The sequence below is a fragment of the Limanda limanda genome, chromosome 5 (assembly GCF_963576545.1).
Source record: "Limanda limanda chromosome 5, fLimLim1.1, whole genome shotgun sequence".
Lineage (NCBI taxonomy): Eukaryota > Metazoa > Chordata > Actinopteri > Pleuronectiformes > Pleuronectidae > Limanda > Limanda limanda.
Genome location: NC_083640.1, coordinates 3,710,087 through 3,733,730, shown reverse-complemented (window position 1 = coordinate 3,733,730; position 23,644 = coordinate 3,710,087). Strand labels below are relative to the sequence as shown.

Sequence of the window (23,644 nt, the reverse complement as noted above, 5' to 3'; positions counted from 1 at the left end):
GTGTGTGCACGCTCCTCGCTCACACATTCCAAATGGGTCAAGCTCAGCCAAACTCGAGTTAATAAAAGATGCCTTGTGGCACTTCTGGGCCACAGAAACACTGGGGTCATCATTTCTGCATTGCCAGACGTGCACACATGCACAGAAAATACACAACGACGTGTGCAGCAGAACTCCCTCGTGAACACAAACTCTCACTCTTTTCATTCCTCTTTCTCTCTCACACACACACACACAGCCCTGGATTTCATCTTTCCACCAGTTCCCTAACCTCTCTCCATCACGAGCTGGAACCAGAGCAGATGTCAGATGTCTCACTATAAGTTGTCTCCTCTTATCGTCTCCCTCTCCGTCTCTCTCTCTCTCCGACTCTCTCACTCGTCCTGTCGCTATCGCTCGATTTCGTATCTGACATCGTTCAGTTCACACGTTGACGGGTGATTTCAGCTCAGTCGGTGGCCGGAGTGTCACAAGACGCCCTCGAGTGTTTGAGGATATCAGGAGCTAAAGGATCAGCCCACATCATGGCTGACTGAGACCAATGACCTGGATTGACATGTCACAGATCTAAAGAACCATTCCATCAATTTTAGAACTCTCGCCTGAATCCTGCAGACGATCTGTTGCTGTTGTGAACGTGTCTCTGCAGAAAACCTCTGAAACTCTGTCGCCAAGTTTTCAAGGTTTTTTACCCGGAGGTCACGTCTGGAAACAGTCTAATTGGTTTCTGGTTCCAACCCTGTGAATTACTCCTGTATCAGCATATCTCATAATCTGCTGTCCAGTCACAAACTGTGGAGACAGAGTCTCAAAGGGCTTCATGTTATATTTAGGGACTGATATGAGTATTTTTATGTTTAATTAATTCCAGGAGAGGGATCACACTTAGTTCTGTCTGCAGCTGATGTGTTTTCAAAGTGGAAACAACAATCAGACGTGTTTTACTGAGAAAACTCGGTTTAAATCAACACGATGTGAAATCTACAACTTTCAATCAGCACCTGCAAACAACACAATGTTGTTTTTGTTATTTTGTGTGTTCGTGTTAGTCTGATGTTTGCACGGGAGGCGTGAGATGTGAGTCTGTGTGAGGATCGACTCTCAGCAGCAGCGTCAGTGATCTTCACTTTCCAGCCAAGCTCGTTTGTTTGATGTAATGAAAAATCAAGTTCTGGGCGGATGAGGAGGAAACGTTGAGCTCTGCAAGTTCTGAACGAGGAGTTTCTGGAACACTTCAACTGAAAGAGTTTACTTAGTGTCAAGATTCTGCCAGAAGAACTTATAAAACTCAAAATAGACCCGAACGCTCAGTAACAGGAATCACCATAGAAACAAGGATCAAGTTTTATTTCTTATCTCTGCTTCTTAAACATGTTGATTCTGAATATTGAACTTGACCCGATCAGGAGACAGGTTTCTTAACATCGAGAGCATTTCTCACTTCACCATCTTATCATTTGGTCTTTTGTTGCTTTTTAATTTGCACTCGTGTGAGGCCCTGTTCAATATTTACACTGAATATTTGTCTTTTATCTGCCCTAAGGACTTTTCTTTCAACACAATCACATGATGAATGCGATAAAATGCAGTCTTTTAAAGATAAGCAAAAGATACGAGCACATTGCATTTATCATCTTTTCTCACACGAGGAGGATTCACTCTTTGTTGTTTCCTGTAAAGTGCACAGAGAAGTTACAGAGTTTTCTTGTCCCTTGCTTGTGCAGTAGAGGATTTTCTGAATAAAAGCTCTATTCACACGTCCTGCTCCTGTTCTGCATGGATTCAGGCCTTTGTCTGAGTGACACGTGGAGATAAGTTATAATAAGTGTCTGCCAGCCGATCCTTATCCTTTTCCTGACATCTGAAGCCAGGGGAGAAGTTTTTTTCAGTTTTTTTGGGCGACTGAGCCAAACGTTGACTCAGAGCCGAGCGAGAAGAGGGAAAAAGTTGGACTTCTTTAAAAGCTGCATCTGTAAATCCCTCCTTTGTTCGGGGGACATGTCTAGACGGGACGAAGTCGGCGTCGGAGGACCACACAGCTCCTCTGTCTGCGGAGCTTTGTCTTTCCTCACGCCTGTAACTCCAGATAGAGATGATGCCCTACTTTTGTTCCTCTCTCTTTGTGAACCAAAGCAGCTCCGTCCCTGGGAGGAAGTGCTCGGAGAGAGAGAGAGGTAGCGGGAGAGTAAAGTTTTCTTCTGCAGGAAACAACCAAATGAGAGACACATTAGAGCCTCTATGTTCCTCATTCTGCAGGAGACGCATTGTCTGGTGTGAACGTGTCCCACAGGAGAACAAATCTCCATCCATCCTGCGTGTTGTGCATTTATAACTCCAGCATAGCTTTTTATGTGCTTCAGAAATGGTAACTACACCATAAAGAGGGACTCGGAGGGCTCCAATCAATTCCATTTTGGTTTTATACTCGGTTTCAGTCTGCGAAGTCAATAACGCCCGACGCCTGAGTTATCTCATCTCTGCGGTGGAGCCGTTTGTTTCTCTCTCCCGGAGCCGGATCGCCCGCAGAGTGTTGGCAGGAGGAGCGCTGGTGTGTGTGTTGTTGTAAAGTGAGGTGGAATGAAAGGTGTGGACGTGAGAGGAAGTTCCTTTCTTCTCCTTCTTCTGCTCTTTTGATATCAGATCTGCATCAGAGGGAGCGAGGGACTCACCTGAGCAGACGCCTCGTGCCTCAGGTCGTGGAGTTTAAGATCAGGAAGGGTTTTGTTTTAGAGGAGAAGCTGCTCAGGAGACTCCTAATTTCACAGTGTTAATTAAATGTCATCTTTTTATAATAAAACAAGAAGGTGAAAGCTGCAGTCAGACACGAAAAAAAGATCCAGATTAAAAGAATAGTGACTCAATTATATATCCTGACAGAAAAAAATCTGCTATATATTAACTTCTGCTACATTTCCATTGGTTTTCTAAGTGAAATTAGCAAAAATACATGATTTTCTCTGTATTTAACCAACAGCGATTTAACCAGATTAGCGTCAGAGCAGATGTGACCTTTACCACTTTAAACTACCATATATACACAGGTTTATAAATGTGAATTAGATTTTTTCTTAGGTAAAATATATGTAAAATATGCATTTCTCCAAAGAAAATCTATTTAATGTTTGAATATTAGTCCTTTGACTGATAATTTTCCACTAATTTCATACGAAAACAACCACTGATTTATCTCTTAACTCATAAGAGGAGCTTTCACATTTTGTTCCTTTTTTGACACTTCCTCTGAAAACTGTGAATTCATATAGGATCAAAACTTCATTTCACAAACATCAGTCCACTTGTGCTTGTTATAAAAACTGGAGACTGAAGGTAAACAGGATTTTCCCCTCAGGGCCACGAAACTGAATGTCACTTCTAGACCTAAAGAAAAGAAAGAAGACTAAAGAAAGAGTATGAATAGAACTTTGTAACCATGGTGAGGAAACAGAGGTAAATGTGACACGCTCGTGTTTACAGAACAAAGATATTTAGTTCTATAGAAAAACAACTCTATTTAGTTCACGTCAGATAAGAATGGAAACGACGGCAGTGGAACTTTATTTTCTGTACGTTCTGAACTTTTAAAATTCAGTTTGTTCCGAGTGCAGCTTTGACACTTTTTCATTCAAATTCATTTAAAGTCTTCTGTTTGACTTTTGACCTTTTAAAGACCGTTCCTAATGTTGATGTGCCTTCATTTAAATAAATTAATAAATTAATTTGTCCTTTTGAGATTTGTCACTGAGAAAACGCATTCATTTTCACTTATATGTCACAATAGGTATTAATTTCATATAAACACAACAAGGAACTGCTGTTAAATCTGAATATCAGTGAGCATTGTTCAATTTATAATGAATAATAATTATTTTCATTTAAATAGCATCTTTCAAACGAGCTTCACAAAGATGAAAACATGAAAACTAAACATCACAGACGAGACACAAATGATACAATAGAAAAATCTAAAATCAAAGACTAGATAAAAGAAGAAGAAGCCGAGATAAACCCATTGAAACGATTAAATCCTCTAAAGACCCGTCAGAGCCGATAGATTACAGCACTTGAATTTGAAATGATAATATGTCTACGTGCTTAAAAAAAAAAAGAAAAACCCAGACAGACGATCACCTGATACGTTTTCAGATTAAACCCGACTCCTGTTTTCACCTGTAATCCCTGTTCTCTCGTTCATGATCCTACGTAAAGAACGAGAAGTGCTTTCATGGTCTTAACACTTCTTCTTTTCTTTTTGATAAACCCGCACGTGAGCCACCTCCTCTTTATCTACCCTCCTCCCTCCTCCCCCCCGACACGCAGCTCTTCACCTGCAGATGTTGATCTCAGGATCCCACACCCGAGCCTCAGACACAGATCCCGTCAGATAGCTGCTCTTTATTCTTCTGCTAATCTCGGCTCCGTCTGGGCTGCGTGAGGACGAGGGCGGTCGAGGTGTTGGAGATAAAAACTGAACCAGACCGATTCTTCTTTTCCAATTATCCCTCCCACGGAAGAGCAATTAGCTGGATTTGATTCGAGCAGACGATCCTCATTAAAGTCGTACTTTTCTTTCCTATTAATTGCGTTTGTCTTCACCTGTTCTGTTTTGTTCTGCTTTGAAGGAGTCGAATCCCACGAGCTTTTCAATCCCTTCAGAAGTTGAGAAGAATTAAAACTATAGATGGAAATAGTTGAATCTAAATAATCAGGTTAAAGCTTCATGGGAGGTCGTTAAAAAGTCCTGACACAAACTCTAAAGGATTTAAAGCTCAATTGAAATGGGATCAGAAACAAGTGGCGTGTTGTACGGCAGAGAGCGGGTCGGCCACCGAACGTCCGGTTGGTGGTTCGATCCCCAGCTCCTCCAGTCTGCATGCTCTCTATGATGCTATCTCATCATGTTAAAGGGACTCTTACCTTTGTTGCATTTTTACACTTTTTTTGGATAAGGTTAAATTGGTATTAATAAGGTAATGACACTCTAAAATGCAAGACAGACCCACCAGGAGTAAAAACAAACAATTATTTCACTCTCGTAATATTTAGTGAAAACTTCAACCAATAAAATTCTTCGGACCGAAGGACCTTATTGGCCGACAGACCTGTCTGTTTGCTGCATGGACATGCAGGTTTTCCGTCTGCTTCTTGTGGCGCATTCGGGCCCGCGTCATCAAGGCATGTGAATGTAAATGTATATAACTTACCGGTGCTTCTGAATCCGAATCCATTGCTTTGGTAAACAAAAACTCACGTGCGTGCGCGGAGGCAGTAGGTTGTAAGTCTGCTTGTTAATAAAGTTTCTTCAAAAAAACACCGCGGATGGGAACGAGGGGGTGGGGCATTGGAGGAAGGCGGGATGATTTGAATGTGCTGTAATTCTCAAATGCAACAAAGGTAAGAGTCCCTTTAAAGAGAGTGAAAATTAAAAAGTCCTGGATTCTACCCGTTCAATCAGGGTTTGTCCTCAGATCATAAACTGTAAATAAAGATTGATAATATGACGGCTGTTTAAAAGTGAAACCAAAGTGTACATAGGTCATATAGTCCTGCCTCCTCCATGTAAGTGGAAGGGACACGGGTCAGATACAGTTTTCTTAATTCTGTGTTTTTTGTGTTTCTGATAAGTTTGGTTTCAATCTGCTATTAAAATGAAGTGAGGGGGCGGGATTGAAGGCTGAGACTCGCACGTGATTGGCTGAGCTTCAATCAACGAGACCTTAATTGCGCAGACTGTGGCTCCTAATGACGTCATCCTGGTTTTGTTTCTGAACACTGGGAGAAAGTGGAAACTAGTCGCCCATATGTATTTACAGTCTGTGCCACGGGTCATTTCCATCATGATATTTGTATCTGTGATGTATCTGAAGTCTGATCCTCTCTCTCCCTGTGTGTGTCCTTCCTGCAGAGTGCAGCTCGGACTGCCAGCGCTGCTCAGCCGACCTGCAGACGGGCGTCGGCAGCGTGTGCCTCTGGTGTCGAGAGACCAGGACCTGGCTGCTGGGAGACCACTGCACCCCCCACTGCCCCCGGGGCCACTACGGCTGGCACGGAGCCTGCATGAGTAAGGAACTTCTTCTGCCTTTATACGGGACATAGAGAGAGGTCAGAGGTCGGGCAGGAGAAGGCCTGAAGGTGAAAAGTGTCAGAATAATTAAGATCTTTAAATCTTCCCTGGATTTTTCTACTCCATGAAACGGCTGGTGCCCCATAAGACCCCAGGGACTGGGAGAGCTGGTCTACTGGAGGGATTCCAGTCTCAGTCCTTATATATGCAGGGTTCGTACGGTCATGGAAAACCTGGAAAGGTCATGGAATTTTAAAATGTGTTTTTCCTCAGTCATGGAAAAAAAGAATCTCCCAAAAGTTTTGGAAAAGTTATGGAAATTTGATATATTCATATTTTCATGTCGTTCATTACGCTGAGTTTTAAATAATTCATATGCTTTTAAAGAAATACTCTCAAAATATAAGCAGGCATACTTGGGTTTGTGTCATTTAAGGTAGACTGTATGCCTTGGAATTCTCATTGTTAGTTTGAATACTACATTTTGTCACTTTTGTGTGTAAACACCGAGATTTCACAAAATGTTCGGTCAAGGAAATTTGGTTTAAAGTTATTGAAAAGTCATGGAAAAGTCATGGAAATCCATTGGTCAAAATGTGTATGAACCCTGTATATGGTCACAGGCTGGAGAACAACTTGAGACAACAACTTTCATATCGAGTGATTTTTGTTTTAAAGCCAGTCGAACACCAAATCCTCAAAGTTCCTCCTCGCTGACTCTCAATGTTTTGAAGCTCGGCTGTGAATCTCGATTTAAAGATTCAGAAACAACAACTTTGTGCCTGAAGAGATTTTAAGATTCGATTGGATTTACTGACTTTGAGGAAACTGGGATAAATGTATAAAGTGTTGCTCTGGACTTAAAGTGAGAAAACAAAGGTAGTGGAAATGTTCTCTGGTTTATTTTTATTCATCAGAGAATATTATGACACTACCATCTCCATCATCTGATTATTATCATTCTCAATTTGATCATTCTCCATCTCACCTTCTTCCTTCCTAACTATCATCGTCATCATCCTCAGTTTGCTTAATTTCATCATCCTCCAAATGAATCATAACATTCCATCTCGTCTCTTTAACATCCACCACTCGTGTCTTCATCGTCCTCCACATCTTCTCTAATCATTCAAATCCACATCACCCTCCTCCTCTTCCTCATCATCCTCAATCAATCATTGGTTTTATCGCCCTGATCATCAGCGTAATCATCCGCCTCTTCGTCAGATTCAGAGAGTGAACACGAAGCCTCAGGCTGTGAGAAGCTAAAACCCTCGGAATACACAGCATCTGCTCGCATACAGGATAACGTATTTGTTTTCATGCATCACTGTAATTAAATTAAACCATATTTCATAAAACCTCCCGGCTCCCGATGAGCTGACGATGCAGTTTTCGCTGAATCAGAGATATTTGCAGCCACAGTTTTCTGGAGTAGATGATGATTATGTAAGAATCTGGATGCACAGTGAGTGGAGTCGGGTGGTGGGGGTGGTGGTGGTGGTGGTGGTGGGGGGGTGGGGTGGATGCTGATTAGTGGGACTCATGAATATGTATTTTTAAAACTGGAGTGTAGAATATGTGGCTTTCATCAGGATTATTCACGCTTCTTTTTTAATCAAGGACTCAATATTTCAGCAGCTTTCAAGTTGCAGGATTTCCACACTGAGGTCGATATGAAACACTGTATATACTGTACTGCTTAGTCCTAAGTTTAATACAGTGTTTCCTTGTACTGTACCTTAAATAAGATCCAATCAAAGACGCTATATTTAGAGAATTGAAGCTGTAATATTAATATCCCACCGATTCACACACTTAACAATCAGGAGTCGTCAATTATAACATTTTTACGGTGTCGAATAACTAATTAAAATCAAATCCTGCAGCCTGCCACCAGGAGGCGGTCAAGTCCCTTTGGCTTCACGTTTAGAATAATGCTACATTATTGTTGTTGTTTTGTTTCCCAGGATGTCATTCGTCATGTGAGGCCTGCGGAGGGGCGGGGCCTCTCGCCTGCACTTCCTGCCACGGCAGCAACGTCCTGCTGGCGTCGGGCCTCTGTGCTCCCAGATGTCCCCTCGGTTACTATGACAACGGTCACAGGGTCTGTCAGGGTAAGTGTGGAACGTGTTTAAAGAACCGGAGCGGATTTACCTCTGAAAATTCATGAATTATTAATATGAGGTGGAATAAATAGTTCTTTAATAAATAACAGCTGATATGTTTGGAAGTCAAGCTGCTGCGGAAACTCTCTTTATTGTTTGTGCTTCTGTTGCCTTGAAAGTTTGAAACAATGTTTGTGAGTCTTTTTATTCAAACTGACAAATACTTAAAGTTAATGAGCAAATTCTTGAAAATGCTGATGAATCATTATATTTGGTTTAATCCTCGGCCTACGGACAAAATCATTGTGAAGACGTCGAGTAACTTTGAGAAACGAGCAGATACACAACCGGGATCTAATCAAGTTGTGTATTATATTAAATCCTGTTAAAGCCTGAAGAGCTGAGTTATAATTTTTCAAACATTAATGAGACGAAGTCCTCACCGACAACGTGAAATTAAATTATCAAAGTTTTAATTTCGTTTACACCAACATCCAGTCAGTTTGTGTTCCACAAGGTTCTGTCCCTGCTCGTCTTTGACCTCTGACCTCTGACCTCCCGTCCCACCCGACCTCCCCTTGTCCCCTGCAGCCTGCGAGCGCCAGTGCCAGACGTGCGACATGGCCGGCGTCTGCACTTCCTGCCGCGACCCGGCCAAGGTGCTGCTGTTTGGCGAGTGCCAGTACGACAGCTGCGCCCACCAGTACTACCTCAACACCAGCACCCGCGCCTGCAGAGGTACGCCACCTACTGTCCACACAACACACTGCAGCCACACAGGGACCCGGGGGGGGGGGGCGCAGCACATTAACACTGGGGATATGTAGTCTGTCTTTTATGATATTCATAAATTACTCTGCAGCCGTGTTGCGTGTAGCGTGGCGTGCTGCACGGCGTTTACAGGGTCCATCGATCATGTAGTAAACTCTGGGACCAGATATGCTAAATCCTAAATGTTTTGTGTGTCTGCGTGAACTCACTGTTGTGTCTTCCTGTGCACGGAGATGTTGAGGGAGGAGCCTCAGAGGATCCACGTTCCTGAATGAATAACTTGTCTGTTGTTCTTGTTCTTGTGTCTAATCAACCACGAACCAGTGTAAACTACTTCCTGTCAGAGTGAATCTGACTTTGTGTTACTGCGAACGCACAAATAAGACGTGTGAGATGACATATATGTGTTTGTTTGTTAGAAGGATAACACAAAAACTACACAACTGGCCGAGATGTCTCCCAAAAGTCTATCAACAGAAAACACAAATGAATAATCCACAAGATGAATAAGTAACAACACAACTACAAACACACTACAACACAACAGCATAACTGACAGCACATCTACAAACACAACAGAACAGCATATGGAAGTGACAACACAAATACAAACACCACACAACACAGCAGCATAACTGACAACGCAACTACAAACACACCAAAACACAACTGCATACGCAAGTGACAACACAACTACAAACACACCTCAACACAACTGCATATGCAAGTGACAACACAAACACCACAACACAACTGCATAACTGAGAGCACAACAACAAACACAGCACAACATAACTGCATACGCAAGTGACAACACAACTACAAACACCACAACACATCTGCATAGGCAAGTGGCAACACAAATACAAACACCACAACACAACAGCATAACTGAAAGCACAACTACAAACACATCACAACACAACTGCATAAGCAAGTGACAACACAAATACAAAAAAACACCACAACACAACTGCATAACTGAAAGCACAACTACAAACACAGCACAACACAACTGTATACGCAAGTGACAACACAAATAGAAACACCATAACACAACTGCATACGCAAGTGACACAACACAACTACAAACACCACAACATAACAGCATAAGTGACAACACAAAATAGAAACATCACAACACAACTGCATACACAAGTGACAACACAATTACAAACACCACAACACAGCAGCATAACTGAAAGCACAACTACAAACACACTACAACACAACTGCATTCGCAAGTGACAACACAACTACAAGCACCACAACACAACTTCATAACTGACAACACAACAACAAACACAGCACAACACAACTGTATAAGCAAGTGACAACACAAATACAAACACCACAACACAACTGCATACGCAAGTGGCAACACAAATGCAAACACCACAACACAACTGCACAAGTGACAACACAACTGCATAACTGACAGCACAACTACAAACACACTACAACACAACTGCATACGCAAGTGGCAACACAAATGCAAACACCACAACACAACTGCACAAGTGACAACACAACAGCATAACTGACAGCACATTTACAAACACCACAACACAACTGCATACGCAAGTGACAACACATCTATTAACACACCAACACAACTGCATAAGTGACAGCACAACTACAAAATCAACAAAACAACTAAAAAATGTGCGTTGTTGCGTTTCTATTCATGTTGTGACCTTTGCATTCGGCCGTTTGATTCCGTGTTGTGTCTTTAATATTCACGTTGTGATGTTATTTATTCAATAAGGCGACTCCAGCTGTGTGTGTGTGTGTGTGTGTGTGTGTGGGGGGGGCATTGAGCTCCACTGAGCCACTTTCCAGTCGAACGTCTTCATCTTCTCTGTAAAGACCCGTGAGATAACGTTTAATCTGATTTGTCGCTACACAAATTGATTTGAGGTGGAACACGTCTGCTGTGGGATTAGCCGCTGAGCTAACTGCTAGCGGTTCCGGTCACGGTTCGATTCCCTGGCTGGTGGTTCACATGGACCCCCCGTCTCGACAGGTGGTGTCATCCTCATCCAGCTCGTCCAGGCTGGTTCTTCTAATCCCCCAGTCGCCTCCTGCAGAATCCACTGAACCCAGCGTGAACTCCACCAGCCTCAGAGAAGAAGAGAAGAGCCGCTCACTGGAAACCAGGAGAGCTTTGAGGAACCTCTGGGAGTTTCCAGGTCCCAGAACCACAGAGGAACCTTCAAAGTTCCCTCAGAGAGAAGCTCTTAGAAACCCTCCTGCCAGCAGCCGGCGAGCAGCTTCTGGATTATTGATCATGTTTCCCAGATGAGGAACCTGTGGACCTCCTCTGTGTCCTCTGTGGCCTCAGAGGAAGGTTCCTCTCTCTCTCTCTGCTGCTGTCACTCACCTGAGTTCCTCTGAGCTGCTGTCACTCAGGAGATCAACAGGAAGCCAGGACGTGAACCTTCATCTGAGGCTGAATGTTCAGAGAGCGAGTCAGAAGTTTGTGATCCATCTGGAAACAAACGTCCAGAGGATCCTGTGGAAATCCATCTCAGATTTTTTTTTTAAACATAATAATTAGAACATTATTATTACTTCCAGTCCAACTGATGGACAAATTAATTCATTTTATACTGATCTTCATGTTTCTCAGACAAATTTCCAAAGATATTTCCACGTGTAGCATCACAATTCGTGTATGAAACTGTAGATTCACTCGTCATCGCCCCCTGGTTGAAATTCTCTGCCTCTGCAGGTGAATCCTCTGAGTCCCGCAGCACAAACACACACTTTAATTTTGTCCTAATTGTGTTCTTGCCAATATTAATGGACACAACACAACAGATGTGGAAAGAGAGAGAGAGAGAGAGAGAGAGAAGGTAAATGGGTTTAGAATAAATCCCCTGCTGGGAAAGTGTTTATTAATCTCTTTCTCTCTTTTTTCTGCTCTCACCTTCTTCGTCTATTCCAAACGTCCCTGTACACACCTCCTCCTCCTCCTCTTCCTCCTCCTCCTGCTCTTCCTCCTCCTCTTCCTCCTCCTCCTCCTCCTCCTCCTCCTCCTCCTCCTCGTCCTCCTCCTCCTCCTCTTCCTCCTCCTCCTCCTCCTCCTCCTCCTCCTCCTCCTCCTCCTCCTCCTCCTCCTCCTCCTCCTCCTCCTCCTCCTCCTCCTCCTTCTCTTTCTCTCTTTTCTGCTCTCACCTTCTTCGTCTAATCCCAACGTCCCTGCACAAACCTCCTCCTCCTCCTTCTCCTCCTCCTCCTCTTCCTCCTCTTCCTCCTTCTCCTCCTCCTCCTCCTCCTCCTCCTCCTCCTCCTCCTCTTTCTCTCTTTTCTGCTCTCACCTTCTTCGTCTAATCCCAACGTCCCTGCACACACCTCCTCCTCCTCCTCCTCCTCCTTCTCCTCCTCCTCTTTCTCTCTTTTCTGCTCTCACCTTCTTCCTCTAATCCCAACGTCCCTGCACAAACCTCCTCCTCCTCCTCCTCCTCCTCCTCCTCCTCCTCCTCCTCCTCCTCCTCCTCCTCCTCCTCCTCCTCCTCCTCCTCCTCCTCCTCCTCCTCCTCCTCCTCCTCCTCTTTCTCTCTTTTCTGCTCTCACCTTCTTCGTCTAATCCCAACGTCCCTGCACAAACCTCCTCCTCCTCTTCCTCCTCCTCCTCCTCCTCCTCCTCCTCCTCCTCCTCCTCCTCCTCCTCCTCCTCCTCCTCCTCCTCCTCCTCCTCCTCCCTGCAGAGTGTGACTGGAGCTGTAACGCTTGTCGTGGTCCCCTGAGGACGGACTGTCTTCAGTGCATGGAGGGATACGTGCTGCAGGAGGGCGTGTGCACCCAGGGCTGCCCCCCCGGCTCCTACCGGGATGGAGACAGATGCCTCGGTCAGTTCAGCAGAGAGAAGATCCTCCAGATGATGAATCTTCAACTGTTTCGCTTTTTACACTTGCACTTTAGTGACCGACTGAAGTTTCCAGATGAAATATTCCATCATTTCCCTTCTTATTAAAGCCGTTAATCAGCAGAAAGCACAGAGGTCGTTGAGAGACTGTTTTTTACATTATGAGTTCGGATGCTGTTTCCATGAAGGTTCAGACTTTGAACTGTTCAGGTCTGGTTCTGTCCTGGAGACGCTCAGTGGTCCCACCCATCAGGTTGTCTGTCCCTCTGTCCGTCTGTTATATTGTTGTGAACACGTTATATAAAGAACACTTTGAAAGAATCTTTTTAAAATTTGCACAAATGTTCACTGAGACTCACGGATGAACTGATTAGATACAGGGGATCAAACTTCAACATCACAGATCAAACAATGATAAAATACTACATGAAAATCCAGACTAAATAGGAATAAATCTGTGTTTGAGGTGTTTTAAAGCTCATTTAATCTTGGGCAAAAGGCCACATATTAGTATAATCATTATAATAGGTAAATGAAACATCATATATATGAAAAATATTCTCCAAAAGGACAAATCTTCACTATTAAAATGTGAAAATCATCCAGAGAAACAACTTTATGTTACGTGTTGGAATCACCTTGGTTTCCCAGTGTTAAAAGTGTGTGTGTGTGTGTGTGTACGTGTGTGTGTGTGTGTGTCTGCAGGTTGTGACGAGCACTGTGTGCAGTGTGGAGGTCCCGGACAGTGTCAGCAGTGTCAGCCCCCCCACGCCCCCCTGCTGGGTCAGTGCGTGCTGGAATGTGGGAGGAACTACTTCCTGGACGCTTCCACGCAGATCTGCAAACGTGAGAGTTTTACACTTCATCTAAAATCGATTTAATTATTGTGTGTTTGATTAAAAATTTCGTAAATAATTGTAAAATTAAAAAGTATGAAAAGCTCTTTGTGAACTCCAGCAGAATAGAAAATAATTACGTAAGTTTTGTACTAACTTTCCTTGTCACCCTCTTCTTTCCTACTTCCTCCTTCCTACTTCCTACTTCCTCCTTCCTCTTCTCCTTCCTCAGCGTGCTCCTCAGACTGCGCCCTGTGCGACGGCGTCGGACGCTGCCGGGCCTGTCGGGACCGAACCTTCCTCATCGAAGGATACTGCGCCCCGGACTGTGGTCACGGTTACTACGGCGACCAGAAGACCAGGACCTGCCAGGGTAATAACAGCACGTCGGCCTGTGTGATGCACGAGCTGAAACATGCTCGGAAACCTGATGGGCCAGATGTGTCCGTTACTCAGATCCAGCTGTGGCTGAGATGGAACAGAAATGGGATTGGTTATTTTTTTTAAAGTTAGTGGAAGGTGAAACATCTGTTTGTCGTCTGAGAAAAGACTTGAGTTTCCTCTTTGAAGGAATAAATACACACAGCTACTGTAGATTGTTAAAAAGCTGCCATTGTGGTTGATCTTTGATTCAACACTTGTTTCTGGCTTTTAAAACAAGTGAGTTCAGGAACATTTTGTGTCTGCGGACGATTTTTATAGACATTTACAAAAATAAATGTTTCCAGAATTCAGTGCAGTTATATTTATACTTTTATTAGTACAGAATAATAGATGAAGGACTGATGCACTATGCAGGAAAATGGTTTATTTATCTGTTTGTTCCCTACACATCATATCTCACTTCTCTTTCAAAGTTGACACCTTCCTCTGTGTCTTCAACGTGGATGGTTCCTCTTCTTCATCCTCTGATATTTATATTATTATATATTTTTTATGTTTGCATCCGTCCCGTGTTAGAAGCCTCGTCAACGAGCCGACTCACTGGCAGTAAATCCTCCTTTTAATCTCCTCCTGTATTCTCCAATGAGCTCAATCGGACATCTGACACTTTACTACGGAACTCTGGAGAAAAGACGTGAATATTAAGTCTCTCACCTCAGGAGTTTCCTGTTTGTGATATAATAATTTAGTTCTCCTGACAAATGTCTTTAAAGGAGTCTTGTACTTTTCTCTCATGTCAGTCGGACATGAACCTGGAGGCGGAGTCACGACGCCTCACTGTGGTTTTGAGATGATTTATGAAATGTGACAATATATGTGACTAATAGAGAAACATATTATCACGTTGGCCTTTGTGATTAATGATTTACTTCTTGTGTAATAATGAACATATTTCAGCCTCCAGGCTTCAACTAATCCACCAGTTAATCAAGTGAAAAGAGCCTGAAACACATATGGTTTTGTTTCTGTCTCCAGCCGAGAAGAGAAAGAGTCAAACTAGTTATGGTCGTCTGTGTCGTGATTATGATTATATGGACAAAAGTGAAAGTTTAGGACTTTATTAACACGCCTGTGTGCATCAGAGAGAGAGAGAGAGAGAGAGAGAGAGAGAGAGAGAGAGAGAGAGAGAGAGAGAGAGAGAGAGAGAGAGAGAGAGAGAGAGAGAGAGAGAGAGAGAGAGAGAGAGAGAGAGAGAGAGAGAGAGAGAGAGAGAGAGAGAGAGAGTAATGAGATCACGACGCCGCCTCTCAGACGACTTGATCTTTACAAAGTTCCTCAACAAAGTCAGCTCCAATTAAAGCAGCTTCTGAAAATGCCACGTCGAGAATGAGACGCCTCGCTCCACACACACACACACACACACACACACACACACACACACACACACACACACACACACACACACACACACACACACACACCATCACCCGCCCGTACTTTGATCCAGCTCTAATTTTAATTAGAGACATTTAAAGCCTTAAAAAGCATTAAAATTAATCACTTATGAGCTCAAAGTTCCTCATTGTGTTTTGACAGTTTGTTTAATGACTCATTATTTTTTACTAGAATTTGTCAACTTTCACTTTTATTTTCCCATTTGATCTGAAATCAGTTTCTTTTGTTAACTTCTGAACTTCTGGGTTTTCTGCGTCTGTGAATGAAGTTGAATTAATCTTCACTTCTTCACATTTGTTTATTGATTAATAATATTTTGATATCAACTTTTCCAGCTCATTCTAAATCCAACATAAGCATCAAATATCTTAGATTTTCACGTATCTTCATCTTTCTTTTTTGTCTCCGCCCATCACAGCCAACACCCACCCCCCCGCCCTCCAGGTGAACGGCTCCCTGCTGGTCCCGGTCGGTGGCTCCTCCCCTCTCTCGCCCGCCTTGCTCGCGGTCCAGGACCCCGACAGCCCCCCCGAGCGGCTCGTCTTCCAGCTCGTCCAGGGTCCGACCAACGGGCGTCTGCTTCTGTTCGGAGAGAGCGAGGGAGAAGGGAGGGGGGGGCGAGGGAGAGGCGGCCAGGAGCTGACCGGAGAACACACCTTCACGTGGGAGGAGCTAAGGAGTGGACGCGTCCGCTTCAAGCATCAGAAAGACAAATCCAGGTCGGTGGTTTGAATCCGATGTGTTTTTCACACCGTCCAGTTTACTACCCGACACTTAAACTGCAGCTGGTATTAAAAATTAATTCCTCATTTTATCGCCATTGTTGTGACACAATATTTACCTTCTCCAGTATATTAAAGCTGACATCAATTTACCTCTCCCTCCTCTTCATCCGCGAGTGTCGTGACATTTCATTTTACTGCCGCTCCAGTTATTGTCGGAGTCGCCCGCCGACGCTCTGATTTATGCGGCTTCCTGGCTGCAGAGGTCATTTCCATTAACCCACACGTAGATTGGAGATACATTACACTCGCACGTTTCCGTTGATGTGGCCGTCTTTGCATAATTCTGCATTTTCGGCGTGTGACCTCGAGAGGATGAGAGCGGATGCTAATGCTGCGTGTACGGGAGGAGGAAATGCAACCTCTGTTAAAAGCTCAGTCCTCTGCAGTACAGCTGTTGTGCTGCTGTGGCGTTTCGGGTTCAAGGGTTCGAGGCCAGCGTCCGTTCAGCCAATCAGGAATGTCTAAAAAGCCAATTACTCAACCCTCAGTTTATCTGGTCTGGCCCTAAACGGCCTCATGCCAGTGAATTAGCAGAATGTGGTCGTCTGCCCAGTTTTGAGCCGTTAGATTGATGGAGAGAGCAAAAACATAAAAACCCTCAAATAGGATTAAATCTGCATATTACAGCCATATTTTTTACATTATGTGGAGTGGGGGGGGAGCCAAAAAACAAAAGCTCTCTGGTTTGATTGCTTCGAGAGACGAGGTTTCCAACGTGAGAATAAAACAATAAAACCAATCGTTTACAAAGCTGCAGATCATCGTGGATAAAGGAGATCGGGAGACGTTGAACATCTTTCCTCTGGAGAACGTGTTTGTCGTCTCGGCAGAACACGACAAGTTTCCAAGCAGCGAACACAAACTGTACTTTATGTCTGGAAGGACGTGCACCTCAGCGTGGAAGTATTTATACACACGCAGATCAAACACTTGAGTCTCAAGGCTGCATTAAAACGTCTTTCATCTATAATGAATACAACAAATATACCAGTCACATTTATAGTGTGTGCATAAAAAAGAGATTTAGCAGCACTGTGGCTTTTTTTCTCCTGCAGAACTACGTCCCTTATGTTATTTTAATAAGCCGACCAATACATCTTTAATGGGACGTAAATATTCCACCCATAACAACTGCTGGGAAGCTGTGACAAATTTCAATCGTAATTCGGAAAGTGTTAAATTATTGGTGAAAAGCTCTGTGACAATGTGTAATGTGAGTTTTAAAGAGAAGCGGCTGCAGTTCACCGGGCGAGATTCACGTAGAGACTAGAATATGATGAGATGTGCGAGACCCATTTTCCCCGAGTCACCTCCGACTGAGGAGTTTAAGTGTAAATTTAGAGGAGAAGCAGTCAGGAGCATCCAGATGTGATTCCAGCCACATGTTGAAAAGGTGTAAATGGATCCATCTCTCCAACAGACACAATCTTTGCTTCTCCCATAAACCAGTAACTGTCAGGAAACAGGCTTCGGAAATAACCTCTCAACGTCCAGTTCCTTCAAAGGAAAGATATTCTGCTCATATTCCAGTTTTTAGATTTGAATTGGCGTCAATACTTCAAAAGGTTTCCACGCTTTCCTCATACTGACTATATTCACATCCAGTCTCCCATATTTAAGATGTAGCATCGAGCATCAAACTACTTCAGGTTGAGGTTTTAAAACTTCCGGCATTAACATTGGATTTGAGTCACAATCAGACTCTAACATGAAAACTGGGAATATTAAAGGAAAACTCTCATATTGTCTCGTATCTTATTCAAAATAATGACAAAAGTCAGATGAAACCCTCGTTAAAATATTCCATCTTTCATTTATAATGAACACAACAAATACACAATCCACTTGTTTCTAGCTATGAACATGAAGTATCGTCCAGACTTTACTGACGAGGTGTTTCAGGAGCTTCAGTATCGTCCCTGGAGGAGTTTTGTCCCTTTTACCCGAAGACTTTCACAAACTTTAAACAACCTTTTCACCACAGAAGAGGTGGTGGAGTCTCCTCTAATAAATCCCTGCTCCGTCTCCTCTGTCCTTGATATGACTGCAGCTTCCTTCTCTATTAAACTCAACTGACAATAGTTCTGTCTCATTAAAGTAACAAGAGGGAAAATTTATTTTTACCACCTCCTGGACCAGAGTACCCTGATGTAAATGTCTCCGGGAGAAAACAAAGACAGATTGCAATCAAATGTGAGATCTCGTCAACGGAGACGATGTCACAGCGAGTGATTGAAAAACAAGAGACGATGAAGTGAAGTGTAAAGGAACGCTGGCTCCGGTCCCGGGATTTAAAACTACTTAAACAGATGGATAACAAACTAATGAAAAAAAACAGAGACTCTAAATAAAGATGGAGGACGTGACAGTGAAGCCAAAGTGTCTTCCTGGCCCCCTGGTGGCTGGTTGAAGTATAGATCATGAACCCCCACCTCCTCCATGCTGGTGAACGGGACATGGCTACATAGTTCAATGTTTATAAATTAAAAATGGACCGTAGAGGTTGAAGTTTATTATTTCAATGGATTGACATAAACTTAAGTCATATTTTAATTTAAAAAAAGTTAAATTACAGTCCCAACTCCAACCCTGCAGGGAATTGTGGGTAAAAATCCTCGTCTTTCATAATGCTGAGGTTTGTGGTGATGAGTGTGTGTGTGTGTTTGTGTGAACATGTGTGTGTGTGTGTTGTTGTCATGCGCGCTCTGATAGGATTAGATCTAATGACCACACACACTCTCGGCCTCTCAGGACTAATTTTCCCAGAAACCGACAGGGCGGCCTCCAGCCTGTTTCTCCAGCTCGTGTTCATTCAGACTGGAAACAGGGAAGAGAGAGAGAGTGAACTTTGACCTCGTGGATTCTAGGTTGTTTTTCAATGTTCAGCTTTTAAGTGACTCTTTTCTTTTCCTCTCTTTCCTGTAGGACCGGTGAGTTCAGCCTGCGAGTCGCTGACCCTCAGTTGTTTTCTCAACCAGAAACAATCCAAGTTCAAGTCGTGTCAATGCAGGTATGTTATAAACACACACACACACACACACACACACACACACACACACACACACACACACACACACACACACACACACAAACACACACACACTTTCTGTATCAGGATCAGAATCACTTCATTGCATTTCTCCATCAGAAATTAAAAAAAATAAGAACATGAGGAATTATTATAATTCTGAAGTATGTAAAATATGTTCATCATACGGCAAAACATTTCAAAAGAAACCAAATAAAACAAACAACAACCCAATGTCACGATTCACTCAGCTACGATGGTGGTAGAACAAAGATCTATTGTTAAAGCTTTGTTAACACACACGATTCATAATTCAAAACGGTTTTCAATTCAATTACAAATTGTATTAATAAATAATTACACATCCTCAGCATTGATATTAATAGCTACACCAAACATGATAAATATATAAATGCTCTGCAGATTTTAATGTGACATTATTTATCATTTATTAATATATATTACTATTCAGCTGCTGTACGTCCCTCTTAGAACAGTCAGGTTGTAATAATCTTATCTATAAGTCAAAATAAATTCACCCTGTGCTTCCAAGTTAAAAGTTTTGACATCTTGTTATTTCCAACACGACCTTTTGTAATAAGACACTTTCCTTCTGTCGTGTCTGCACCTGGTGACAGACTCGGATGAATCTGTTTCTTTCTAATAAAAGACAAATGAGACATTTTCCGCTCAGGTAATTCCGTCATTATTTAAATTTGTTCCGCACATTTTCGAGGTATCGGAGTCATTATCAAACATCTGTCAGTTTGTGTCGTCTCCTCTGTTTATCTCTGTCGCACAGACACACACAGACACACACAGACACACACGGACACACACGGACACACACAGACACACACACAGACACACACAGACTCACACATCCCCACATCTCAGCGATGGAACATTTCATCCCCCTTTCCCCTCATTATCATACATATCCGTGCAGGATTCACGACTTGCTGTGGGGCGTCACTCAGTGGGGGGGGGGGCTCGATAAGCTGGGATGATGCAGCAGAAAGTGCAACAGATACAAACAACGAGCCGTCAGATGTAGAAGTTCACGAATGTTCATGTTCATCACTACGTTTCTCTTTATCCCTCAACACATCCAGTAGCTGGAGGTGTTATGTTTCAGCTTTGTGTTTCCTTATGAACACGAAATATCCAAAACGCCTCGAGTGAATTTCTTAAAATTCAGTGTGAGCATTCAATCTAGCTCAAGGATGAACTGATTAGATTCTGGTGTTCAAAAACTAAAGTTCAGAATCACTGTGACCTCACAAAGGTCAAATTTCTCACAAAAATGTTTCACTAAAACTTAAAGATGAACTGAATAGATTTGAAGTAAGTTGCTGGTTGGTGCAGCCGGACCACACCAGGTTGGTTATCAAGAGTAGGGTTGCAAAGGGGCTGAAAGTTTCTGGTAAATTTCAATGGGAAGTTAAGCTCTGGAATTTTGGGAATTTTGAAAAAAAACAAAAACTACGCAAATTAAACGCTGAGCAATAAAAACATCATTCAAAACTCTATTTTAAAGATGTATGGAATGCAGCACACGCTGCACGTTGAGTTTCAACCCTCCACTGTGCATTCTTCCATCACATGCACAGATAACTCCCAGCATCCTTCACTCTACAGCAGAGCTATTGAGGCCTGCTGCCTGCTAACTATTTATATCTCTGGCATTGCATTAGTGTTTTTTTACAAACTTTTTTCTCATCTTATTCTACAGAACAATGCCACGTGCACTATCTCATGTGTGGAGACATTTCACCCCATCCAATGTAGAAGGAAAGGCTGTGTACATTTGCAAATACTGTGCAAAGACCTATGTTAAGAATGACACAACGATGCAGAAGCATATAGTCAAGTGCCCAAAGTTTCCTCAGGGCTCAAATCAGCCTATGACACAACAAAATGTTTATATTTATGTCTGTATATGACAAGGTGAATACAGTTAGTATAAATTACCCACACGTTTCCCGTATATTCCCGTTAATTCTCATGGAAAGTTTCCAACTTTGAATATTACCGGAATTTTGCAACCCTAATCAAGAGTCACTTTACCAAGTCAAATTCCTTGTTTGTGCAAACTGACTTGGCCAATAAAACCTGATTCTGTATGTTGCTACACTCCGATCAGCTGCAACTTAAATGGCCTCTTCTTCACTTCCGTTCTTTTCGAACCTTGGGTTCACGTGAGCAGGAGCACAACACTCAGTTTTCTGACAGTTTGACACAGAAACATGAACGGGCACTTACAGGTAAAAGACATTTTTACAATCCGCGAGCTTTGAGGCAGACAAGGTTTAGATGGACTTGGGAAATCCAGCCCGAACACAGCAGGAGAAGAAAGAGCCAGGAAAGAGAAATCCTTTGGTAACTCGGTGAACTCCTGCAGAGCCTCAAGTCTGCGTGACTTCACCTCTCCCTCACCTGTGAGCCGAGGATCCAAGGGCACCCCCCCCCCCACCTGAGTGTGTGTGTTTGTTTCCCTCTGCCTCGGGGCACGATGTTAAAGGCAGCACACACACACCCACTCCCACAACAATGCATCCAAAGGCTTTTGTGACCCTCCTACAAACTGCAGCAGTGACAACACAGGATTTTGGTTTGCGCCCGGGGGGCCGGAGTCTGTCTCTGGGAGATAAATCCTCCAAAGCAGAAAGTGTTGTCACCCCCCCGGCCCCCCGACAGAACACGAGGGGCAAGAGGCTGCGGATAACAACTTGCTCCTTTTGTTGTTCGGAGGCTTTGGTTCAACTCCTTCGGCAGCGGCTTCACCCAGAGGTCGTTTCTGTGTGAGGACACACTGCTGGTTTCTGTGTGTGTGTGACTCTCTCACTACTGTTCTCTGTGGTATCGGCTTGTTTCGAGTGTCCCACTTTGAAGCTGCAGCCACAGCCGAGCTCTTCATCAAGGGGAGCGGGTGGAGACTCGTGTGTCTCCACCTGAGCTTCCATCACTCCCAGGCTGAGCCGCTGACAAAGGATCTTGGCGACGACGACTCATTTTGAAATTATCTGCATCAGTGGCTTTTTTAAGGAGCCTCCAACTCCTACTGTCTGTTTCTCCTTGTTTTCGTTTTCAGATATTCAAACACAAACACAAACAAACACACACAGACACACACACACACACACACACACACACACACACACACACACACACACACACACACACACACTCAGACAAAAGATGCGAATGAACTTCTCTCTTCAGCAGAAATCAAAACATTATTTATGCAAAGGTTTGGCAAAGTATTACTTAATTCTAAAAAACTGGAAGAGAAAACAAAAACTAAAAAAACACTACACAACTTTTTAACCTTAAAGGGACAGTTCATCCAAAAATATTAAATTCATTCATTGGCTCCACTCTTATAATTACACTCATTATACTAATCATTATGCAGATGGAGGGGGGTGTGTGTGTGTGTGAAGTGTTTGAAAACACTTTTGGACTTTCAGGAGTAAACAGTGTTGCAGCAAAATCCAATACAAATTACATTTAGTCTCTGATATCCTCGTCTTATCTTGACAGAACTCACTTCCTACTCCTCAGACCTGACGGCTTCATCTGTCACAATCAGCTGCAGACGGTTGAAGAGTGAAGCGGAACTGTCGATCAAATAAAAAAGACTCAGAAGTTATTAAAAAAACAGAGTTTATCTCCAATATTGAGCAGGAAACTTTTAAAATATGACAAATTCCGAACAGAGTTTGGTGGATTTTGTTACAGCAGCAGCTCCTATGGTTCAGGAAGCAGAGGATCATGGGTAATAACCAGCGTTCGGTTGTATATCAGTGGAGAGACGCAGTTTGAGCTCTGACAGATTGTCCTCTGGAAATGGAAATGCTCACAGTTTTATGTGGAATATCAGTGATTCAGTCAGAGTGAACCACTGTGAGTCTCTGTGGGTTAATACAATAACTCACTCTTATAAGTATCATTTGATTTGGTTATAATTGCAAAAAATGTCCCTTCATGGAGCTTAATCTCATTCTAAGAATCTCGGAGACGAGTGGAGCCGGCGTGTTGTTCTTACAGAAATAAAATAATCCACATCCGGCACTTTTTAAAAACCTCAGTAACTTTATTACGAGCTCAGAAGAAGCGTGAGGTTCCCGCCCCCCCACCTCACCTTCATCTTTTTCATCTCCTCGGTGGCAGGACACCACGGCCTCCCTCCACCCCCCCGACCCTCAGAGAGAAAATCCATCATCTGACAGTTCGGGCGTCTTTGGGAGAAATTGCCATCTCTCCTCACTGTGCTCGGAGCCTTGAGAAGTTTTTTATCACAGTTTTCAACACTTGAAGTTTTAGATCAAGGATCCGTCTC

The 23,644-nt window shown here is 43.2% G+C and overlaps 1 protein-coding gene across 1 annotated transcript in view; it reads left to right on the top strand.

Annotated features, from left to right (window-relative positions):
• The window catches only part of fras1 (Fraser extracellular matrix complex subunit 1), a 173,298-nt gene that overhangs the window by 69,684 nt on the left and 79,970 nt on the right, over positions 1–23,644 (top strand). The window contains 8 exon segments of the mRNA XM_061071022.1: positions 5,903–6,058; positions 8,032–8,178; positions 8,761–8,907; positions 12,654–12,794; positions 13,517–13,657; positions 13,880–14,020; positions 15,905–16,205; positions 19,197–19,281. Of these exon segments, the coding sequence (XP_060927005.1) occupies positions 5,903–6,058; positions 8,032–8,178; positions 8,761–8,907; positions 12,654–12,794; positions 13,517–13,657; positions 13,880–14,020; positions 15,905–16,205; positions 19,197–19,281 (1,259 nt within the window).